The 19,297-nt window shown below is 44.6% G+C and overlaps 8 protein-coding genes across 8 annotated transcripts; 6 read left to right on the top strand and 2 right to left on the bottom strand. All coding sequences in view use genetic code 12, as the record gives it.

Moving 5' to 3' along the window:
• Positions 1-1,529: 1,529 nt before the first annotated feature.
• On the top strand, positions 1,530-3,653 carry FOB63_002020 (uncharacterized protein; the record flags this gene model as incomplete). Its single annotated transcript, XM_002617834.1, has 1 exon — positions 1,530-3,653. The coding sequence occupies one exon, from the start codon at positions 1,530-1,532 to the stop codon at positions 3,651-3,653; it is 2,124 nt and encodes a 707-aa protein (XP_002617880.1).
• A 227-nt stretch (positions 3,654-3,880) lies between these two features.
• On the top strand, positions 3,881-6,310 carry LYS144 (Lys144p; the record flags this gene model as incomplete). Its single annotated transcript, XM_002617835.1, has 1 exon — positions 3,881-6,310. One exon carries the CDS (start codon positions 3,881-3,883, stop codon positions 6,308-6,310), a length of 2,430 nt encoding a protein of 809 aa, XP_002617881.1.
• Positions 6,311-6,667: 357 nt separating this feature from the next.
• ERG4 (delta(24(24(1)))-sterol reductase) lies at positions 6,668-8,053 on the top strand (the record flags this gene model as incomplete). The annotated part of the gene is made up of 1 exon (XM_002617836.1): positions 6,668-8,053. One exon carries the CDS (start codon positions 6,668-6,670, stop codon positions 8,051-8,053), a length of 1,386 nt encoding a protein of 461 aa, XP_002617882.1.
• Positions 8,054-8,168: 115 nt separating this feature from the next.
• Positions 8,169-8,962, bottom strand: SCL1 (proteasome core particle subunit alpha 1; the record flags this gene model as incomplete). Its single annotated transcript, XM_002617837.2, has 2 exons — positions 8,169-8,905; positions 8,956-8,962. The coding sequence occupies 2 exons, from the start codon at positions 8,960-8,962 to the stop codon at positions 8,169-8,171; spliced, it is 744 nt and encodes a 247-aa protein (XP_002617883.2).
• A 365-nt stretch (positions 8,963-9,327) lies between these two features.
• On the top strand, positions 9,328-10,677 carry HOS2 (histone deacetylase; the record flags this gene model as incomplete). The annotated part of the gene is made up of 1 exon (XM_002617838.1): positions 9,328-10,677. The coding sequence occupies one exon, from the start codon at positions 9,328-9,330 to the stop codon at positions 10,675-10,677; it is 1,350 nt and encodes a 449-aa protein (XP_002617884.1).
• Positions 10,678-11,027: 350 nt separating this feature from the next.
• FOB63_002015 (serine/threonine protein kinase) lies at positions 11,028-13,094 on the top strand (the record flags this gene model as incomplete). The annotated part of the gene is made up of 1 exon (XM_002617839.2): positions 11,028-13,094. The coding sequence occupies one exon, from the start codon at positions 11,028-11,030 to the stop codon at positions 13,092-13,094; it is 2,067 nt and encodes a 688-aa protein (XP_002617885.2).
• A 1,020-nt stretch (positions 13,095-14,114) lies between these two features.
• On the top strand, positions 14,115-15,566 carry MIH1 (putative tyrosine protein phosphatase; the record flags this gene model as incomplete). Its single annotated transcript, XM_002617840.2, has 1 exon — positions 14,115-15,566. The coding sequence occupies one exon, from the start codon at positions 14,115-14,117 to the stop codon at positions 15,564-15,566; it is 1,452 nt and encodes a 483-aa protein (XP_002617886.2).
• A 365-nt stretch (positions 15,567-15,931) lies between these two features.
• On the bottom strand, positions 15,932-18,640 carry FOX2 (bifunctional hydroxyacyl-CoA dehydrogenase/enoyl-CoA hydratase; the record flags this gene model as incomplete). Its single annotated transcript, XM_002617843.2, has 1 exon — positions 15,932-18,640. The coding sequence occupies one exon, from the start codon at positions 18,638-18,640 to the stop codon at positions 15,932-15,934; it is 2,709 nt and encodes a 902-aa protein (XP_002617889.1).
• Between the last annotated feature and the right edge of the window lie 657 nt (positions 18,641-19,297).

Genomic DNA, 19,297 nt, shown 5'->3' with positions numbered 1-19,297 from the left:
GCAGTTTTCTCCTTGTGAGCCTACTGCTACATTGCAAATTTTTTTATCGACTAGTCTACCATGGCTAGTCAACAACATTTTTTTCTGATTCCCGATCCCCGTCATTTTTAAGTTAATTTCGTATTACAGTAATAGATAATAATTATCACCGGGTGTAGCGACGATTTGTTGTGGCCGGAGTGTTCGGCTGAGGACGCATATGTGGCTAAAGCAATGCGGCTGGTGTTGGATGCCCGAAAAAATGTCGCACGCTTTTGTTCGCCCTGCAGAATGCATAAGGCATATTGCCATATATGAATTTTAGCCGTGGCGATTCCGATTGGATACTTAATCGTTGGTATGCTAGGGCGTAACTATGCATTACTCTCCTTACCCTACTTGATGTACTGGGCTAATATGCCTGTGGTCGTTCGTGCATACCCAAAAAAGTGTGCCATTTTAAATTATAGTGTGGGACAGAGTGGTACGACGGGAGAACCGGAACCAACGACACCTTTGGGTACTTGTGAAGGTTCGCTGTCTTTCAGGCAAAGACAACCATTTCTGCACCATGGTTCATCTTACCCGGCTATTCTTAAGGAGCAGGGAAACAAAGTTAATTCGGGCAGTGGCTTGCAACAAGTTACTTGCCGATAACAAACAATGCATTGTAATCTAAACCTCGTCCTTTAAGCGACGTCTAAAGAACCCACGTGAAAACATAAGAAAAATGCTTATGAATTCTTCTACTGCAGAAAATAATTAGGAATCGCCAAGAGCAGTTTAGGAACATGAAACTGTTCCCTGCTCTTTCTTTAGGCTCTATGGTTCGTGTGGACTGTATATGTATCTCTTCCTGCGACTGATGGGTGCAATCGTATACAACGACGACAGGGAGCAAATACAGTTTATTGGTTCACATTATACATGAGTTGGGAGTATCTTACGAGAGTACTTTCGACAAGTGATTTACTTCATACGCTGGAAGCACAATGAACTCCGAACGCCAGCGCTAGGCCTATTGGGAAAACAACGGCGTACATCCATATTTTGCCGCATGTATTTCCATAATGGCTAATGTAGATACCGTCTGATGTAACAAGCAACTATAGGATATATTCTCTCGATGATTTACAGTGATAAAGATACCTACTTTTAAAGTTGTAGTAAAAGAAGGCATCGGGTGCAGGATTTCACTCGCACACGCCTAGAGGCAATTTTTTTCTCACTAGGCTGATCGGATCCTTTTCTTACCCAAACAGCTGGACTTCGAAAAAGGTCTACTTCATTGCTGGCAAAACCACTCGCGTCTTCCACGGGCAACTGAAGTTGCTGCCCTCCTTTTCGTTTTGATTTAGCATTCGTGGCATCTACACTTCCAACCTTTCCATATCCACTCTCATTGGATCATCCAAATCACCATTAGTTGCACCCATTGTACATTAGCCTTGGTTCCTCATTTGCCAGCTTGCATAATCCAGCCATTCCCAACTTCATTTCTCTTGTATATTAGTTCCTTTGTACATTAGCTCCAACCCTATCAATCTAGCATGTCCGCCAATTTGCAATCTCGGTCAGCGTCTGTTTCGAACGCCCCTAACGATGCTCTGAAAGGTGGAATCCGTTCTTCGTCCTTTAGCACTGCATTCTTCAACAACAAAGACGCGCTGAGCTTTTTCTACCAAGAAGATACTTCGAGATCAGCCGATGCCTCAAAAGACACTTCTGCCACGGCACAAGACTTGGATATCGTTGGCGCCTTGAGCACGTTAAACTTGGATGAAGACTTGGAATCCAATGTCACTCAGGATGCAAACTCATCCACCTCTTCTGCTGGAAACACCGATGGAAAGACATCTAAGCATTTTGCTCCGCAGTTCTTGAACTCAGCATCGGGCCCGGCTCTGACTATGCAAGGAATGCCGCCCAACCACAGCTTGACACCTAACCCTCCTTCAGTGGCCTCTTTTACCAACTCGCTCTCCAATCTGAACACTACTCCTTCCACCGCATGGAGCACAAATTTCGTTCCATTTTCTGCGCCGCCATTTGCCTACTCTGTTGGTGATCCTACGGCAACTTCCGAGTTGGCCATGCTGATAGCTCCTTTCGAGTTACCTGATGATAAAAGTAAAGACAAGCTCTCCTCGTCAATGAAGACACATCTTGTGAACGCAACTTCTTCACCACCAATGCACTCTTTTGGCGGAGTTTTGGACTCTCGTTTTGCGTTCACCAATTTCCCTGAGAAGCCTTTTGATTACAACAGTAAAGAAGATGAACACAAGGCGAAAAAGTCATTTGACTTCGAAGCTCAAAAGTACGACTTTGAAAAGATGGGTCGCCCCGCCAGTGTTGGCCAAATGCCTTTGAATGGTCCCAATGTATGGAATCCACCACAACAATTTGCACACCTTGGAAACAGACCTCAGTCGTATGGTGAAAGTGCCGTAATGGAACCTTTTGGGCCCGGCCATATGATGCCTACACCCGTTCCCAGCAGATACGGCAACGGTTACTCATCCCATCACAACTATGGGGTAAATGATGGTCACCAACATGGCAGCGGAAACCGGCGTCACAATAACTACAATCATATGAACGCGGGGGTCAACGTGCACCGGAAAATGCATAGCAGAAGAAAAGGCGACGATGCCGCAAAGTATGCCAATGCTAAGTTACTGGACTTTAGTGGTGACATTTACTCTTTGTGTAAAGACCAACATGGTTGTCGGTTTTTGCAGAGACAATTGGATTTAGGAATGGAAGCCAAGCGTTCGGAAGAACTGGGCGTTTTGAGCAACGAGGTGGCTGCGACGATGATCTTCAACGAAATTTACATGAAGATAGTCGAATTGATGACAGATCCGTTTGGTAACTATTTGATCCAAAAGTTATTTGAGAATGTTTCTGCCGACCAGCGGCTCATCTTGGTGAAGAATGCTGCTCCCGAGTTAATTCGAATTGCTTTGGACCCCCACGGCACGAGAGCATTGCAAAAGCTTGTGGAGTGTATTGACACAAAAGAAGAGTCGCAGTTGATTATCAACAGCTTGTCCCCTCACATTGTTCCCTTATCCAGAGATTTGAACGGTAATCACGTCGTACAAAAGTGCTTGCAGGAATTGAAAGCAGAGGACAACCAGTTCATTTTTGACGCAGCTTCGGAACATTGTATCGAAATCGCCACACACAGACATGGATGCTGTGTATTGCAAAGATGCTTGGACCACGGCAATAGTCTGCAGCGCAAGCAGCTCTCTTTGAAAGTGGCTGAGAATGCAACTAAGTTATCTTTGGATCCATTTGGAAATTACGTTGTTCAGTACGTTTTGTCTCGGGGTGACGAGGAGTCTATCACGATTGTGTTGAACCACATTCGTGCCAATGTAATTTCATTGTCATTGCACAAGTTCGGGTCCAACGTGATTGAAAAGTCATTGCGCATTAACAAACTTACGAATGAGGTAATTGCCGTGTTGTTGGAAAATAGTGATAAGTTTAGCATGTTGTTGAACGATGCTTTTGGTAACTATGTGCTTCAAACCAGTTTGGATGTGGCTAGTGCGTCAGACTTAGCGAAGTTGGCTCAGAGCTTGCAGCCTTTGTTACCAAACATCAAAAACACCCCCCACGGAAGACGCATTATGACAAAGATTCAAAACATTATTTGAGATCTTTTGTCTGCTGTATTTTAGTTGACTGTATAATAAATGAATCGTCATGTACATGTATGTATTTAATGTTAATCTTGATTGTTCCTGTACATACAGGTCAGTACTTCAGACAAACTACACTGACAGCCGCACTGGGTGTTATAAGCCTCCGTGGTGGAAATCCATAAAACCACTGTTCTAAACCAGGGTTGGCTCTTGTTCTAGTACTAAGCTGGGAATCAGAGATGGAATCTGATCTGAAACCTAAAATCAAAAAGAGAAAGTATTCGAGAAGAGGTTGCAAGGAATGCAAAAGACGGAAGATCAAGTGCGACGAAGGGAACCCATCGTGCTACAATTGTTCTCGTTTAAATAAAATTTGTGTTTACGAATCGAAACTGCAATTCAAAGATGCGAGTACTGCGAATGATTCCTATTCTCCTGGTGTGCTGATTGTGCCTAGACCGGAGAACGAACTGACCCTCCATATGCAATTCTACAATCCTAACGATGCTACCAAAAACGGCATAAAACAAGAGGATGGGAGCGTGTCGAAAGAAAGTGCTCTTTCTCAGAAGCCAGCACCAGTGATGCTACGAGATAACTCGCTAGACTCCGCGAACCAATCCAGCTATAATCATTCCAGCTATCCCACGATGTCTCTCAATGGGAGTGTTGATGGAGAGCAACGACCAAATCTTGGGAGCACGGGCCCTTGTATAATAACTGCTTCTACACACACAAGTACGTCTTCACAGCTGCCGCATCCGGGGCTTGATGCAATGAACCCAATGGACTTGAACAGTGTTGACATGCGCAATCTATTCAACGAGGCAAGTGGTCTTGTGCACGATATCAATCATTTGTTGGACCCTGGTATGGTCGAAGGTTGGAGCGGGAATATTACACCAATAAGCTCAGCGGGGCATTTACTCAACGAAACAACAGTGTACCCGCTAGGAACGAACAACAGTCCGGCAAGTTTGAACTCAGAGGAAAAGCTACACTTTCATATTGATGAGTTTTCGAGCAGAATTCATGCTGACTCGTATGTGAGCCCATCAGGAATTGCAGAGTGCATTGTACTCTCGAATACGGAGTTAATCCAGCAGTGCATTACTGAGAATTCATTGGAGCAACCGCATGTAAAATACTTGATGACACTTACAAACACAGACCTTTCCTACCATATTTACCCATTTGCCTCGCTGATAGACTCTAACGAAGTGATGAAGCTTCTACTAATATACCTGGCGAAATGCCCGTACTTACTTACGTCGCTTCTCGCCATTTCAGCAACCTTTCAATTTAATCAAACAGGCAAGCAAGCTCACGATAATGCCAGGCAAAAGTACATTACCGTTTGTTTCAAATCCCTTAATGACGCTTTCACTGAACACTCTGGATTTGAAAATGCTGAAATGCTCACAAGCAATATTGAAAAGCTCCTTTTAACCGTTTTGATTCTCACGTCGTACTTCACAGCAACAAATTTTATACTGGATGAGAATATCTTGACATCTTGGAAGGCTCATCTTCGTGGCGCTAGAGATCTTTTGCTTCACTACGGTAAAGTAACCCGCAGCAGCTATAAGTCTGAACATTTCATGTCTGGCGGCCTTGCTCTTGCTAAGTGCTGGTTTTTTGCCATTGAAAGTGCTGCATCAATTCATTCCTCATTTGGAGGCTCCTTAACTAAGTCAAAAGGAGCAACAACGACCGATCTCGACAAAGATAACGAGATATTCAATCCGCCACATATGCTGCTTGACAACGAAAGCTTAATTTATTGGGAATCTGGTGTCTGTGATATGGAAGTGAATCCCGAGTATCATGCAGCTTTACAAAGGGTGCATATGCTTTGCTCAAGTCCATCATCATCGGAATTTAATCTTTACTGGGGGTTTACATCTCGAGCTGTAAAGACTATTCTCCTGTTCAGCACGATTATGGATAAGGTCAGATCAAACGGCTACAGCCGAGTTCCGTTGAGGTGGATCGCTCATCTATTCAAGTTGACAGACGAATGCGCCCAGGAGATTATTGTGCCGAATGTAATACTTCGAAATTTTGAAGTACCGTTATCCAGTTGCGGCCACCCAGATTATACTGGAGCTGGAGCTATTCTGTTTCCATTATCATGCTTTGTCGAAGATAGGACCGAGAGCGGTGAAAAAATCGTCTATTCATGGTTTGATCTCTCACATCAGATTCATGTTGACAACCTTTTCATGAAGTTGATGGTACAAGAAGCATTTCTCAACCTTCCGCGAAACCATTACCATGTACAAGAAATGATTAAGAAGTTGTTTGGATATTTTTTCTTCATTAAAAAGAAACTGTCTGCTAATTATGCAGAGGAGAAAGATAAAATAATTGTGGAAAGTGACAATTACTACTTGAGTCATCCAACATTCGACAACCGGTGCATCATGATCCAGTCTATATTTCGAACCCTATCAACACTTGTGGTGTCAGATGATGAGTTTGAAAAAATCGAACTTTTTTTTATGGGTCTTGTCAAGCTTGGTAATGGTAGTTCGCTTAGCACGTTGGATATGGTGGCACGCTTTAAGGAGAGTAGAAGAAGGAAAAAGGCCGAGACTGACAACGATGGTGAAAATGATGATGAAATTTACGATTACGAGGACCTGTGCGATATTCCTTTTGCATGAGATACATAACAAGGTTAAACGAGTATTATGATTATATGACATGATCTATAGTGCTATGGTGTGCAGGTCGTGCGGAGTAAGCCATGCTGTCAGTTTCAAGCAACTTATGTGCAAGACGTAGAGGCAAGCTACTTCTGGCACATTTCATGGTACATAACCCAAAAAAGAAGGAAAATTGAAGGAAAAACAAGTTATAGAGCTTACCAATTGCGAGGGCTAAAAGGAGACGCGAATGACATCTCGTATAGAATCCAGAAATCGCGTTTAGAACTTATGTGCACGACACAACAGTTGCAAGCTTGCCGTGGAAAAAACGGTTGCTTGTAAAACCGGTTTTTGTTTCTTTTCTGATAAGACATGTCCGACGCTACTGAATCAACACAGCTCATAGAGTCTACTCCAAAAGGATACTTACCAAAGAACGAAATCGAGTATGAGTTCGGAGGCCCAGTGGGTGCTCTTGGAATGATGATTGGATTTCCATTGTTGATGATCTACATGTGGATCAGCGCTCAATTCTATAATGGCAAGCCAGCGTGGCCCGCAGAAGGACAAAGCTTCGAATCTTTCCTCAAAGTATTGTGGGTGTATTTCCGCGACTTTGGAATTCCATCTCCCACCGTTGTTGCTGTTTTTACAACATTCTTCGTTGTTCAAGGCTTCTTTTACTTGACTTTACCTGGCGTGTGGACAAAGGGCCAACCATTGACTCATTTAGGAGGCAGACAATTGCCATACTACTGCAATGCTATCTGGTCATTCTACTTGACAAATGTTATTTTGCTTGGTTTACATTTCGCAGGCTACAAAATGTACTTCATCATTGACCATTTTGGAGAAGTGATGACTACCGCTATCGTTTACGGCATGATAATGTCTATTGGCTTGTACTTGTACACTCTATTTGTCTCTGGTGACTACCACAGAATGACTGGAAACCATATTTATGATTGCTTCATGGGTGCACCTTTGAACCCAAGAATTGGCAAGTATTTGGACTTGAAGATGTTTTTTGAGGTCAGAATCCCTTGGTTCACTTTGTACTTTATGTCGTTAGCCACCGCTCTTTTGCAGTACGACAAGTATGGTAAGGTTTCACCACAAGTATGCTTCATCGTATATGCCCACTGGTTGTATGCCAATGCCTGCTCAAAGGGTGAAGAATTAATTGTTCCTACTTGGGACATGGCTTACGAGAAGTTTGGCTTCATGTTGATCTTCTGGAATATTGCAGGTGTGCCATATACCTATTGCCATTGTACATTGTACTTGGCCTACCATGACCCTAGCGAGTATGCATGGTCTACCGCATACAACACTACCCTTTTCATTGTTTTGACTATCGCATACTACTTTTTCGACACTGGTAACAGACAAAAGAACAGTTTCAGAAGAGTCATGGCAGGCAACACTAATCTCCGCAAGACCTTCCCTTACTTACCTTACTCGGATCTCGTCAACCCTTCTTATATCAAGTGTGAAAATGGATCCATGTTGTTGACGGATGGATGGTACAAGTATGCTCGTAAAGCACATTACACTGCTGACTGGACACAGTCTCTCACCTGGGGCTTGATTTGCGGGTTTGCATCGCCTTTCCCTTGGTTTTTCCCTGTCTTCTTCTTCATCGTCTTGGTGCACAGAGCATACAGAGACATGAGAAAGTGTGAAAAAAAATACGGCAAGGACTGGGACAGATACTTGGAGGCTTGCCCATACTTGTTCATTCCATACGTGTGGTAACCTGTGTCAACTTGTTTCTACGTCAAAAATAAACATAGCTTTCTCATTAGCTGAATAGTGATTCATACTTCCTTGTCTAGCTCAGATATAGTTCTAATCTAGCTCACATTTCTGCCTAGTCTAGTTCGGCAATTGCCACCAATCTCTCGTCAATCTCGTCTGGAGTCAAAATACGGAACTCTCCTTCGGTTGCCACACCAATTTCAATATCGTTCTTTCTGAAATCGGTTCCCAACACTGAGCTCAATGCAGTAATTGCAAACTCAACAGTAGCTTTCCAGTCACCGTCCACGCAATCCATCTTCTTGAACTTTTTCTCCAAGTACGTCGTGGCCTCCTGCTGTTTAGGACCTGTAGACACGGCCTTCACACCAGTGTAGTATCCAGCAGGGTCGCATTTGAAGATTTGAGGACCTTTGCCCTCGTCTTCGAAGTCGACTTGGCAAAACGTCAACGCCACACCAAGCGGCCTCATGTATGCCCTTTGTGTGTAAACTTGGGACATATTGGCCATTCGTTTGGAAATGCTCTGCACAGGCATTTCGTAACCGTATTTGTATCTAAATTCCGCAGCCTCGGATCTTGCTCTCAAGGCTAAAGATCTGGCGTCAGCAATAGACCCCGTTGCTAGCATTCCAATGGAAGGAGTAATTTTAAACAAGTACGACACTGTGTCTGGGTCCAAAAGCTTGTCTGGAATCTTTTTTTGCGAAACCAATACGGCGGAGTCTTTTCCCGTAACCCCAATGGATGTGATGTTGGCTGAATTAATGGCCTTAAAGGCGTATTCCACTTGGTACAATCTTCCCTCGGGGGAGAAAATGGTGATATGCCTGTCAAAACCGGCTGAGCCTTATTGAGTTAGAAAGAACACATGGAACACAAATAATAATGATACATACTCGACATTGATGTTTGGATGTTAGAGCGTTATAAGTTTGGACTTGAGAGTTGATAGTGGCGAGCAAAATGTCGCGCGCTTTCTCGAGGCTACGACAATGTCGCAATAAGCTCAGTAGCCACATACCATGGCAGAAAGCGACAAAACACAGTATAGATGAAGAAAAAGAGAATGCCTACAACAAAATGTCACATAATGAGGTAGTACAGGTGTTAGACAAAGAACTTTGATGCTCTTGTGGTCATTCTTTTCTTTGCAACTCGTGCTGGTTGAACAGAGCCAGCTGTATGGGACACCTGTACACCACGGAAAGACATGAGTAACAAAAGTAAAACACTTTCTTTCTAGACTTGAATGCTAAGGCTGTGGTCCAATGTCTTCCACGTTCACCAATGATGCCAAAACGGAGGCCCATAAGCCCCTATATTATCCGCAGCTACAACTGAATCTAAAAAATGTCTCCTATCATTTTAACCCTGATGTATCTCGTTACCATTATGGCCCATACCATCCAATGAAACCTTTCCGCTTGATGCTTACAGACCATTTGGTGGTACTGTACAAGCTCCACGAAAAGATGGATCTATATTCTCCCAGAAGAGCCACTAAGGAGGAACTTTTAGAGTTTCACTCGCAAGACTACATGGATTTCTTGCAATCAGTGACACCTGAACTTGCATCGAAATTGGGCGAAGACAAATTGGCTCAGTTCAACATTGGTGACGACTGCCCCATCTTTGACGGCATGTACGACTACTCTAGCATTTACGCCGGCGCTTCCTTGGACGCCTCCAGAAAACTAATAAGTGGCATGAGCGATATAGCCATTAACTGGTCGGGCGGGCTCCACCATGCGAAAAAATTCGAACCCAGTGGGTTCTGCTACGTGAACGACATTGTTCTTGCAATTCTTAATTTGCTTCGTGTACACCCACGAGTCATGTACATTGACATCGATTTGCATCACGGAGATGGTGTACAAGAGGCATTTTATACTACAGATCGTGTAATGACCGTCTCGTTCCACAAGTTCAACGGGGAGTTTTTTCCCGGTACTGGCTCGATAGATGAGACTGGAATCGGTTCAGGCAAGAATTTTGCGGTCAATGTACCCTTGAAAGACGGGATAGATGACGATTCGTACACATATCTATTCAAGCTGGTTATGGAACCGCTTATAACAAAATTCCAGCCTACGTGTATTGTACAACAGTGTGGTGCAGACTCGTTGGGTTATGATAGATTGGGCTGTTTCAACCTAAATATCCGAGCCCACGGTGAATGTGTTAAGTTTGTGAAATCCTTTGGGATTCCAATGCTAGTATTGGGTGGGGGTGGATATACACCGCGGAATGTTTCTCGATTATGGTGCTATGAGACTTCGGTTTTGAATGATGTGACCTTAGAATCTAAGCTTCCTCAGGATATTCCCTCCTACGACTGGTTTGGTCCAGACTACTCACTTCACCCGCAATTGGAGGGACGTCTAGATAACAAAAACTCCAAAAAATATCTTGAAAGTGTGAAGCAAGAGATTTTGGAGCAGCTCAGATTCATTAACTATGCTCCATCTGTACAGATGCAGCAAATACCCCCCGATATTAGCGGGTTAACGGAAGAAGAAGAAGAACTTATAAAGGAGCTAAATGAGGAAAGCGACGAAAAGAGATTGATCCAGGAAGAAAAAGATAATGCTCGAATTGGGGAAATGTTGACCTCGTGAGAAGTTTTGTATTATAGAGACCAGCTCTTGGTCAGTGTAGATTAGTGTGCAATAAATGACTACAAACATAATTCATATTGAATTAATGATTGCTTATTCTTCTATTCGTTTTTTTCTCTACAGAACAGTCCATGGTTGTTACACTAGGGTTTTTTTCATCATTCTGATCCATGTAATTTGAGCCTTTTCAACGTGATAAGTATTTTGTCCGTCGCGCAACGCGCTGCATGTTTAATAATGCATTTGTAAAAGAGCGCATAATCAAAAGTCAAGTCTTTAGGTCCCAAGTTCTAATTCTCTAATCCCACTTATACTGCAAACGAAAAACATATGCCAGGTACCAAAATTCGATGGATATACAAACTCTTACGGTGGAATTAGACCCAGCGTCTAAACGGAAAGTGGTTAATAACCGCTTCAAACTTCTTGAGACTATAGGTCAGGGCCAATTCGGGAAAGTAATGTTGGCCGAAGACATATCACCAGATAGAACAGAAGATTATGTGGCCATTAAGACCATCAATAGAGTGGATAAGACGAAACTCATTACGCGAACGTACATGAGCCATACATTGAAAATCAAGAGGGAAATTCAGATAATGAAGGAATGCAATCATCCGAACGTCGTCAAGCTATATCAGGTTATAGATGATATGAAATTCGACAAGATATTGCTCGTGTTGGAGTACTGCCAGCTTGGAGAGATTGAATGGAAGAAATATAATCATTACCACGAAAAATACTTCAAGGACCCGAACAAGAGTATTACCCTTAACAAAATCCTACGAGACGTTACTAATGGCCTAGAATATCTACACTCATACAAGCATATAATTCACAGGGACCTCAAACCATCAAACTTGTTAATCAGCCGAGATCGGACAATCAAGATATCCGATTTTGGAGTGAGTCTCATTTTAGAAAATAATGCCAATGATGATAAAGAACTAGGGAAAACCATGGGTACACCTGCCTTTTTTGCACCAGAGCTATGCCAATTTGTGAATAAAAGGCTTCTGATGTTCAATGAGAAGGATCTTTTGAAAAGCAGTATTGATGCCCGCATAGACATATGGTCGCTTGGTGTCATCCTTTATTGTTTATTTTTTCATCAGCTTCCATTTGAGGGATTCAATGAGTTTGGTCTTTTCAAAAATATAGTCAATGGCGAGTTAAAATTCCCTAACACGCAAAAGGGATCCCATGTGGAAGAGCAAGATTTGAAAGAACTTGATCTCCTCAAGAATCTCATTCGCAAGCTTTTATCCAAAGATCCTCGCCATCGTCCGACAATAAAAGAAATCAAGGAAGACCCTTTCACTGTTTTTGATTTGTCTCCAAAAGAAATTGAAGACTTCAAAAATTTTAACCGAGATATTATTAATAGCCAATCACCGCTCCAAGCTGAAGCTTGGGCTTCAGACAACAAACTAACTTCAAAAATCAAACACTTTTTTGTCGGAAAAGCTGAGTCGACAATGACTCCAGTCCCACCAAGTCTGCTCCCAATCACTGTGAATATGAAGCCTAATCAAGAGGAGCCACCAAACCTCATGGACTTGGGACGAGTGGATGACCTACTAGATTCGTATTTGGATGACTCTTCTTCGCTTGGCTCCATTGAGGACGACTCAGAGCCAGAGGTTCTCGATACGAACCACTTGTTATCATCACTTTCGGAGAAAACTTCGCAGGCGGAATCCGAATCGACGATTAAAAATTCTACTTCGAGTAATTCAAATCTGCTGAAGCTTTCCCGAGGCTCAATCCCCCCACCTCTAAACTTAGTATCAAGTTCATTCCACAGTCCAACGAAGAGCGCACATACTACACCCTTGAGAACATCGCCAGCACGGAATACGCCTACCGCAAATGCAGTAACAATTGGTGCTGGGTCACCACTGTCACTCAAGTCTATTTTTAGTCCATCCCGACGGTTCTTCTCCAGAGCAAAGAAGAATGCAGAACAAAAGGCTGGACCAGCTACAATAAATGCGCTACTGTCGCCATATGAACGAGGAAGCCTCTCGAATTACACAGATCTCGTACCGCCACCATTATTTGGCCGTGATAAACGACACTCAGGAGGTGAACTGATACAGAGTTGCGATAGTATAGACAACGGGTCTCGCAAAAATTCCATCAGCTCTATTCACTCCAATCCATTTTCGCGGATCACAAGTTCCAGCTCCTCGCTTAATCTTCATGCGTATTTGACGGACGATTCACATAGCAGAAGTAGCATGGAGCGGAGCTTTGGTCGCAACAGTGTAGAACGGAGTAGCGTAGAACGCAACCCGGAACGCAACAGTATGGAGTACTCATTGGCCAATGAGATTGAGTTGGTTAGCGATTCTGAATCAGAGGAGGCGAACCGAACATTGACTATGGATCAGTATCTCGATCGGCTTGGGTGAAACGAGGTTTAGCCGAGGCAACTAAGCAACCTTGTAAAAAATACACGACACAGATACGATTGGATTTGTCTAGCCGTTTTCGAAACGGTGAGGCATCACTGAGCGTCAGCGTCGCTTCCCAATGGGGTAAATGCAATACAAGTGAGTGCGTCACCAAACAAGAGCGAAAAAGGTTTAGTGAGACCAACGTTAATGACTAGCAAGCCTAAATGAGTTTAATAAAAGTATAGTAGAAAATTGTCACCAATGCACAGAAGGGATAACGCAAGCTTATTGGAGATTTAGCATCTGAGCGGCTGGAAGCAGGCTGACGCAAGAGAACTTTCTCCACATGCGCGCTGCACAAAACGAAAACAAAACAACATGTCAATAGTAAACAAAAAAAAGATAAACCGTTCTTCCCATTCCAAGAGGCAGTACCAAAGTTTCAAATAATGGTAGACTATTTTAAAATTAGAAACGAGCGGAAAAGAAGCACCGCAGTTACTTGGGGAAAGTAAGGAAAAGGTCGCGGTGCATACACTATGAAGTGCGCGGACCCAAACGGGAAACGTAAACACCCGCGCAGAACACGGAGCAAGGCACAAAACGCTACCTACAGCTGCAACGCTACACCTACAGGAGATAGAACCCAATAGATGTGAGCCTAATGGGCATTAGATGGCTAAAGACATAAAGAAAAACCTAAAGAAGAAAGTTTAAGCTCGATAATTATAGAAGGCAAGGCGCGGATATGTGCATCACGGCGCTTCTTTCCGGCACACGGAACCGTGGTGGGAAGGATCTGTTTGTGGGTACTCGATTTGGGAAGCATCAACTGCGCGCGGGCCAAACGCTCCTGTGCAAGAAACGAAGGCCCCACTCCGGTTGTTTTCTGGATCTGACTACTGTGGCCATCATACTCCTCTGGACAAGCTAGAATCCGACTGTCTGAGAAAGAGTGTGTAAGTGGCATTCACCATCTGACCTTCTGATCTCATTGCACAGCTGACATTGGTCTACAGCCATCTGGTCATCAGGATGAGGAATAACGTGGTTTCGCCAGGCCAAATGCGCAAGCGGCGCCCTTTCAGCTCATTGGTGAGCACCTTGGAATTGGCAGCGGCACGAGCCACACATCCGTTCACACATCGGGAGAAGGACGCAAGCGAAAGCGAAAGCGACAGCGACAGAGATACCACGTTGGAGGATTCAGACTGCGATCTGGAAAAGGAAAACTACCCGATGGATAAGTACCCCCTCGATTGCTACGCGAATAAAAAGTTGACGGAGCGTTCCTATGAGGAGAATCTTTACAGCCAACGACACTATGAGGAAAGCGAGTATTCGGGAAATACCTATGCTAGCCATCACTACGAGGACAAACTGCACGACCTGAGCTTTGTGCCGTTGGAGGATCTCAGTCAGGGCGAGCCGCCCACAGGCCACCTCCGGCACACGCCCATCCGCACGTTCCAAGCGGCGCAGGAGCTGCTCCCGCGCATCGACGCCGAAGAAATGGCGCGCATACTTTCGGGCGCGCGCGCCGGCTTGTTCGACGAGTACATTGTGGTGGACTGCCGGTTCCGTTACGAATACCAAGGCGGACACATTGATGGTGCCATGCACGCACCGCTGCAGAGCGAATTGCAGCACATGTTCTTTGGCCGCCCTGTTCTGCGCCGCACACGCCTTCTCATATTCCACTGCGAGTACTCGGTGTTCAGGGCGCCCACAATGGCCAGCCACTTGCGAAAGTTGGACCGCGCCCACAATGCCCACCGCTACCCGTACCTCCACTATCCAGACATTGTAGTCTTGGATGGCGGATACCGGCGGTTTTTCGAGACCCACCGCAGTCTCTGCCAACCGCAGGGATACGTGGAAATGCGTGACATCAAGCACCGCGCCACATGCGAGACCCAGATGCACCGGGTACTTCAGGCGGCCAAGCTCACGCGCGCGCGCCTGTTCCACCACCCTCCACGACGCTGTTCCCTGCATGCGCGCCTGGCGTCATGCAGTGCTTTTGACCCACCTTCGCCTCTTGCGCGCAAACGTTCGACCAAACTACGCCGCGCCGATCTGTTGGCGCCGCCCGCCGCATTGTTCCACCGCGCGCTGCTGCTGCTGGCGCTGCTTGCACTGCTGCTGCTGCTGCTCTGCTCCGAACCTTCGTCATTCGCGTTTCTGTCGAGCGACCTGCTCATCGAGTCAGTGGCTACGCCGACCGGAGACACAGATCTATTTGATGGGAAATCAGATTTGGAACGAAGTTTCACATTCCCCAGCAGGCCGCGGCTTGCCTTAGGCGGGCTAAGTGCGTTTTCATCGCCCCCCGTGAGCTCGCCGCTTACAGGCGCGCCTGACGATATTAGCGATGCACCGCTCGAATTGCGCGATGTGCGCACTCGCGACCGCCGCGCTTATTCGTCTTTAGGCGCACTGCCTTTTGCGACCTTCATTGACGAAGTTGACGAAGAGGGCGACTAGAAGACTAGTCCCATGATACGAGCACAACCAATGCAACGATAAGATGAAATTAATATGGCCTCCGAACAGAGGATAGTACCCAAAGACACATCATCATAGATTGTGCATCTGTTGAATGTGTTCTTTGTTCAGCTACATAGACGACTTTTATGCTCCCTGTAGAGTTAGCTTACAACTTCGCTCACGAACGAAAGCCTACTTTCAGAAACAGAAACATTTCACACTCCTGAGACATAAAAATTCACTAAAGAAAACTTCTGTCTCCAGTAGCTTTATAAACTTGATAAGCCATGCTTCTACATTGAATACAGCTTACACTTGCTTTCGCTCAATAAACCATTCATTATAAGTCATGTACTAGAAAACTACAACTTGCCCTTGTCACCAATCAACTTAATAGCAGCATTGTTGATAGCGATAGTCTTCCTGTCCACCACATGAGTTTGGAAAATCACAGTATCACCTTGCTTCCATGCAAGAACCCTCAAGGTTTCACCTGGGAAAACAATGCCGGTGAATCTACCCTTGATTTCGTTAAATGGTCCAAACTCATCCAACAATACCTTTGCACTCAATCCATAAGTGCACATACCATGCAAAATAGGATCATCAAATTTGGCACCTTTGGCAAAGGCAGGATCAATGTGCAATGGATTTCTGTCGCCTGTCAATCTGTATAAGGCGGCTTGGTCAGGCGAAGTCTTGATATCGTGGGAGAAAGTAGGCTCACTCTTTGGCGCAGCAAAGGAGTTTGTAGCAAACGATCTGCGCTCCACAAACTTTTTGTTGTCACACTCACAGTTTCTGATGAAAAGAGTAGCCTCGTTGGAGAAAAGCTCCTCGCCAGTCTCAGTGTCGACAGACTTTGATCCATGAACGACGATAGCATTAGTTCCTTTTTGGGTCAATGTGATGGGTTGGTACGACGTTGTCACTGATGCCTCAATTGGAATTGGGAACTTGTTGATTTTGATGTAGTGTTCGCCATGCAACAAAAGCATAGGATTGAAGTTTCTCAACAACCTTGAAAAAGTCAACTGAGACTTGACAGAGTTAAATGTAGGCAAGTGTGTAAATGTTGGAACAACTTGGAAGTCCAGATCGTTCTCATACACATACTTCAATTCCTTACGGGTGGCTCCGACTGCAATATTATACAAAATAACATCACGGTCGTTCCAAGTAAACACAGGATCTGGCATCTTGTCTGGATTCTCATCATCATCATCATCTTCCTCTTCCTCTTCGTCCTCATCATCGTCATCATCCTCAACAGCACTCAAAAACGCCATAGATGCTTCAGTCGTGGTAGTTGGGTTTGCAGTTCCAGTAGAGAAGTCAACAATGTCAGCAAGGTGGTCACGAACAAATTCAGGAGTAATATGTTCTTCTTTAGAAGCAGCACCTTTAGCTCTTTGCCATCTAGTGGCTCCAATCCAACCTCCACCTCCTTCGAAAATCTCACCAGTGACAGGGACATTCTCAGAAGCCAAGAAAATTAACAATGGCGCAACCAACTTTGGAGGATATAAGTTCTTATCTTCCTCTCTGAAAACGGTCAATGTCATAGCCGTTTCCGCATGTGGTGCCACAACATTAACCTTAATGTTACTTCTAGAACCTTCAATGGCGAGAGTCCTGGTCAATCCAACAATAGCAGCTTTAGCCGTGGCGTAATTGGCTTGACCAAAGTTACCATAGATTCCAGAGGTCGAAGTGATATTCACAACTCTGCCGTACTTCTTTTCAAGGAAATGTGGCCATGCCAATCTAGTCAACTGGTACGTGCCAGCCAAATGCACCTTTTGAACTTGTAACCAATCCTCATAGGACATTTTTGCAAAAGAACGGTCTCTCAAAATTCCAGCATTGTTGACCAAAATATCGATTGTGCCATACTTGCCAATGACATTATCAATAATCTCCTTCGCCTGGGAAGCAACATCATGTTTGTCACCGTGAGCATCACCACCAGCCTTCTTAATCTCTTCGACAACTTGAGAAGGATCTTTAAAGTCATTGACAACAACTTTCGCGCCAGCCTTAGCAAAAGCCAACGCGTAGTCTCTTCCCAAGCCGGAACCAGCACCAGTAATCAAAACCACTTTTCCATTCAATGTCACTGGATCAACACCAGCAGTGTCATTAGGTCCCAATTGACTGGCGGCTTTTTGCAACTCAAAATAGTTATTGAGTTGATCTGGATGTTGAACCTGCAACAACTCTGGTTTACCACTGCTCTCGAAATCACGGATTTCGTCAAACTTCTTTGCTACAGCCTCCGGTGTAAAGGAGTCATCTGGCTTAAATAAGACACCCCCTGAACGTTCCCAGCGGATTTGGGCAAAGAAACCAGCAGCAACTTCAAAAATTTTCCCGTTGATACTCTCATTGGCGTCTGAAGACAAATACAACACCAAAGGAGCAACCTTGTCAGGGTTCAACTTCTCCAAAATTGGAGGGGGCAAGACCTTTTCAGTCATTCTAGATCTGGCCAATGGAGCAATAGTGTTAGCCTTGATGTTGTATCTCTCGCCTTCTTTTGCCAAAGTTTCAGCAAAACCAACAAGACCCATCTTGGCAGCAGAATAGTTAGCCTGGCCGAAATTACCATACAATCCGGCTGGAGAGGCGGTGTTTATGATTCTGCCGTACTTTTGTTTCCGGAAGTATTCCCAAGCGGCTTTGGTGACTTTGAAAGCACCATTGACATGAACATCAACAACCAACTGGAAGTCTGCATCAGTCATCTTCTTGAACTGAGAATCTCTCAAGATACCGGCATTGTTGACCACGACATGGACAGTACCAAAGTTTTTAACGGCAGTTTCAATGATTTTTTCGCCATCCAACACGTTGTTGTAATCAGCCACAGCAATGCCGCCGGCACTCTTGATCTCATTAACCACAACATCAGCGGCCCTTGAATCTCCGCCTTGACCGCCCAAAGAGCCACCCAAGTCATTTACCACAACCTTGGCGCCTCTTTTCGCAAACTCCAAACAGTAGAATTTACCTAAGCCACCACCAGCTCCGGTGACAACGACAACCTTATCCTTGAAGGAGACAGTCATCGATGAAAGTATATATAATGGAAAAGATAAATAAAGTGTAACTCAACCTTTGTGAAAACTAGGGTTTCTAAAGAGAAGCGAGTTAGTTCGAGTTTGTCATACCCTTTTATACATCCACTCATCTTTTTTTTTTGCGGGGTGCGCTTGTGAAGTTTCCCCAGACATACCGAGGTGTGCACAATGAAGCCGGAACCCGCTTAAGTACGAACTCCGCTCTCGCCAGAAAAGAAACAGACTTCCAAGAATAATCTAGGGGGGTGCGTTTGCTCCGCGGACAAACTGTTTGGTTTCGTCTGGCTAAACGTTTTTGCAATATGGCTTATATGGTGACACCTCGGTAGAGTTTTTTTTTTTTCAGCCACATGGTAGACAATCGGCGCGCAGTATTGCCAGGCTCATATTTCCACGCTCGACCTTTTCCCCAGTACCGAAAAAAACTACACTCATGACGGACCGAGATCCTCGGATAAACTACACCCGTACATCTTCACACATGACCACCCATGGTTTGCACATGCTCCGTGTGGGGCATTGTTACGTAGCGGACAGAAGATTTAGTTCCGTGGAATCCTGACCAGTAAAGGAGGAGAAATGAAGAGATAAAGAGAACCTTGAAAGAGGAACGAAACTCAAAAAATTATGCGATGTTGTTACGAC

Source organism: Clavispora lusitaniae (genome assembly GCF_014636115.1).
Source record: "Clavispora lusitaniae strain FDAARGOS_655 chromosome Unknown tig00000038_pilon, whole genome shotgun sequence".
In the NCBI taxonomy this organism is placed as follows: Eukaryota; Fungi; Ascomycota; class Pichiomycetes; order Serinales; family Metschnikowiaceae; genus Clavispora; species Clavispora lusitaniae.
Note: the sequence above shows the minus strand (reverse complement) of the source record. Positions and strands in the feature narration are given on the sequence as shown.